General features: G+C 41.5%; 1 protein-coding gene across 3 annotated transcripts; it reads left to right on the forward strand.

The window, feature by feature from the left end:
- Positions 1-1676: 1676 nt before the first annotated feature.
- LOC111398750 (cytochrome c-type biogenesis CcmH-like mitochondrial protein) lies at positions 1677-3863 on the forward strand. 3 transcript variants are annotated; one of them, XM_023025824.1, is made up of 4 exons: positions 1677-2006; positions 2420-2616; positions 3238-3369; positions 3452-3863. In XM_023025824.1, the coding sequence occupies exons 2-4, from the start codon at positions 2473-2475 to the stop codon at positions 3644-3646; spliced, it is 471 nt and encodes a 156-aa protein (XP_022881592.1). In that variant the 5' UTR covers positions 1677-2006; positions 2420-2472; the 3' UTR covers positions 3647-3863. The 3 variants fall into 3 exon arrangements, with proteins under 3 accessions (XP_022881592.1, XP_022881593.1, XP_022881591.1); XM_023025825.1 differs by having other exon boundaries at positions 1677-1961; XM_023025823.1 differs by having other exon boundaries at positions 1678-2616.
- Positions 3864-4076: the final 213 nt, after the last annotated feature.

Raw genomic sequence — 4076 nt, forward strand, 5'->3', positions numbered from 1 at the left:
ACATCTTAAAGGCCTGATTTCGCTTTCCATTTATCAAGACGGTAACCACTGCAGACATTTGCAAGTCCTTTATGCCAAGAGTCGCCCGACTGAACCTAGCCAAGTATTCCTGCAATGACTCATCCTTCTTCTGTACGACCTGCATCAACCCAATGGCCGTCTTCCTCTTCCTCTTGCTATTTAGGAAGTAAGCCACAAAGCTCCTGAGAGCTCATCAAACATCTTGATAGACCACGGGGTGAAGGTTGCTACCCAGTCCCTAGCCTCCCTCCTGAGTGTGGGGGGAAAGGACCGGTACATCACTGCGTCCGGGGTCGCGTAAAGTCTCATCAAATCTACAAAGGTTTGCAAGTGGTCAAGCGGATCCGTAACTCCGTCATACGCTTCTATCATGGGCTGTTTGAAGCTTTTAGGTAAAGGGACCGCCATGACCTCAGGTGCAAACGGGCCTTCCTCCAAAACCATCTGCCTTCGCCTATCCTGCCTCTTGGATAGTGCGTCATCTATCTTCTGGGCTATGATTTCTTCCATCTTTTGTTCCAGGTCCACCATGGCCTGCGGGGGCTATTGAGCTACAACCATAGGAGCCCCCGAATCTCCCGTCGCCTACTGAGCGATGGGTGGAATACCGCGGGCGGTGCTTGAGGCGACTGCTGGTTTGTCACTTCTGTCGAGCTCAATGGGGGGACTGTGGCTCTCTGCGACTGGTTTTGTAAGAGTGCTATCATCATTGCCAACTGAGTCTCCAAAGCGTTAAATTGACCATGCGTCACATATTGCGGGGACGGCGGTGGTTCGTGACCCCTCGCAACTGACTCCGACTCCATCTCCACCGTATTCCCAACCAAATGAGTATCACTGCTTGTTTGTCTTCTCGACATAGCTTTTTAGTTCAAATCTTCCTACAGACGGCGCCAATGAAATGGTAGTGGAGTAATGCCTCCTGATCTATTTGCGACCTTTGGTGTTTTTGCTACTCCGACGGACGTGTGCAACCTGAAAAGTGAAGACGGGGCTTTTTTCCCCGTTTTACCCCCGGTGTGAGAATTAGTGGGCGTGTTAGGAGAAAATAAATTCGAAATTCAGATAGCTGAAAAATATGCAATCATCCATACCTGTATCGCCTTTGGGAGGTATTTATAGACGTCAGAAGCCGAGTGAGAGCGGGGTGACTGTGATGCCACATGTCCCACGCTGGCTTTCACATTATTCTCACGTTTTGAGTGGGGGGTTTTAACTACCCCACGGAGGTTGTGTTCGTGGTAATTGCCATGTAATTCATCAGAGATTTTGAGGCTAAGTGTTGAGATGACCTTAAAGGTAATTCCATGCAGGTCGCTGGTTTCGCATAGAGGTAGAGCGCCCCCGAGGGGTCGACGGTCTCTGGTAGAGGTAGAGTGCTCCCAGGGAGTTGACGGTCTCTCGTAAAGACTATGAATTTAGCAAACTGCAGAAGGAGATATTTTTGAAAAATATCCGTTGGGTTAAGAGTTTATCCATAATTAGTATATTAATTTAAGTTCATAATATTATTATTAATATTAAAAGTTTAATTATAACCTGATTTTTGAATAGATAAATTTTAAACCTGATTTTTGAAGTTAAAAGTTAAAAAACATGTGTGGTTGTAATTTTCTCAACTAAATACCACCCAATCGAGCCCGTTGAGATCATAAATCCCTCCTATTACAAAAGCACCAACCCAGCCACAAAATCGAAGCCCTTGTCCAACCGCGAATACTTGGATCCTCAACCGTCTCCTCCTCCAAATTCCACCACCACCTCTACATCACCGACCGTCACCAGTCGCGACGCTCCAACTCGATCACCCAACAGTCCTGTCGCGGCCCCACGTTATCCCTGCATTTCTTCTCCCACTGCAGCATACACAACCCAGCTCCATCTGTCGACCAAGTTTCCACTGCACACCGAAGCCGCGGCCAAGCACCCCCTCCGTCAACGTTCACATCTGTCATCGCTACCATATTCATCTTATTGTTGTTTTGGTCCTTTGAGTTTTGAAGTTCCCTTCTCTATTTGTTTACTAATTATTGGGTTATTTGGCTGCTGAGTACCGGTGGTCACTGGTCATTTTGTCATTTTAATTGTGTGGAGAAATTTATCTGTTGGATTTCATTTTAGTTTTTTGTGGGATTTGTTTCTGTTTGACGTGGTGCTATGAATCTATGACGTGTGCTTATTGAAGTTTAATGGGACTCGAGATATAGTTTTAATTGCAATAAAATAGCAGTATAGGAAATGCTGCGGAGATACCAGCAGAAAAAAAATATTAACAAATAGTGTTTGATGAAATGCCTGAGTGAAGGTCAACAGTGATAGTAGTGTGGCATTTTTTTAATTTTTAATTTTTTAATTCTTTAACATACTCGACAGTGATAAATTCTTGTTGACATTGCAGCCGTTGTTGAGTAGTGTTGTGAAAGTGATTGTAGATAATTAAAATACGTGTGGATGGAGAGCGAAGAGGATCTAGTGAAGAAGAAACGTGTGGTGGAAGCGCGAGCTAGAAACATAAGTCACAATGTGCGGTGCACAGAGTGTGGAAGTCAGTCCATTGAAGAATCCCAAGCTGACATTGCCATTCTCCTTCGTAAGGTATATCTATTAATAGTTCTTGTGCACATTAAACTTCTTCTCGTTACTATTAAGAAAATCTTGTTACATTGAGAAATGGTACGATATTTTTGTATTGAGCACTCTCATTTGATGTGCTGTTTGTAGAATGCAACTGTAGAACTAAAATGCCCACATGAAGACGAACATTACCTGGACGGAATACATTTAGATGTTCGCACTTATAAAGACGTCTAATATGACTACCTGGTTAATCTTTAGTAAGAATGAGGCTAGATAGATAAGTGAGTAATTTTATTAAGTGCTTAGCTGTCCCTGATTTTGAATAATGGATCTTTGGTTTTTCAGAATGAATAAATGGGGCTGATTATTTAGGAGGTTGATCCATGCATCTCAACAAAACATTTTATTTGCTAGAGTTTGTTTTTAATACAGTGTATTCTTGTTATCAGTAGTCGCAATTCTAATTTATAAAGTTTATTTATCTTTTGGTGTTATTTCACTTTCTTGTCATTGCTACTTACAAAATCTAGTTAGTTGAGTCTGCATCATATGTCCTTTTTCTTAAATATGCTTTTTTAATCGATTGCCCGCATACAACACGGATGTGGGAATTGATATTTTCTTTGATTTCTGCTTAAGTTAATACGGGATGAAATTCGGGATGGGAAATCTGATAAAGAGATCTACAAGAAGCTCGGGGAAGAATATGGTGAGACAGTGCTTTATGAGCCGAAATTTGATTTGCAGACAGCTGGTCTATGGTTATCACCGGTTAGTTAAAGAGGCCCGTCTAACTTCTTGGTTGTATTCATAATCTGGGAACTAACGACACAAAATTGAAACTTGGAAATAGCTTTTAGCTGCAGGTGTCGCTGGAGGAATGTGGGCATACAAAAAGCATAGGCAAAAGACTAATGTGCACATTATGGCTTTAAACCTCGTTAGAGGAGTCCCATTAACCCCGAGGGAGAAGGAAACAATGCTAGAGGTCCTCACACCACCGCCTCCTGAAGGAGCTTCGTATTGGTGGAGAAGATGGCTTCGTTGATGCTTCCAGAATATATTTTGCCTGTTTCCCTATTTATTTAGGTCATGATAATTGAATATCTAGTTTGTTCAATAATAGAATTTTAAGAGTACCAGCCCAGGTCGGAGTTTCATTTCGTCTTGGTGAAAACTCATTTGTATGCAACCTTAAAATGAACAACACTCTGTGATTTTGCAATATATTATTTTGGTCGTGCATTGATTCTATTAGAGTTCAAGCTAGTCATTTTTGCTCACACTAATGTGTCATATGCACGTATTACAGCTTAAACTTTAAATGCATTTCACCTCTTATTACTTATTAGTTGATAGAACTCTGAATAGGATCTGCATTTTCCAAATTGTAGATGTATATTTATTCAGAATATAAAAGATTATGGTTCAAAAAACAACTTTCAGAAAGCAATTGAAATTTGATTTTAGGTTGAAAA

Source organism: Olea europaea, chromosome 8 (assembly GCF_002742605.1).
Source record: "Olea europaea var. sylvestris chromosome 8, O_europaea_v1, whole genome shotgun sequence".
Classification (NCBI taxonomy): Eukaryota; Viridiplantae; Streptophyta; class Magnoliopsida; order Lamiales; family Oleaceae; genus Olea; species Olea europaea.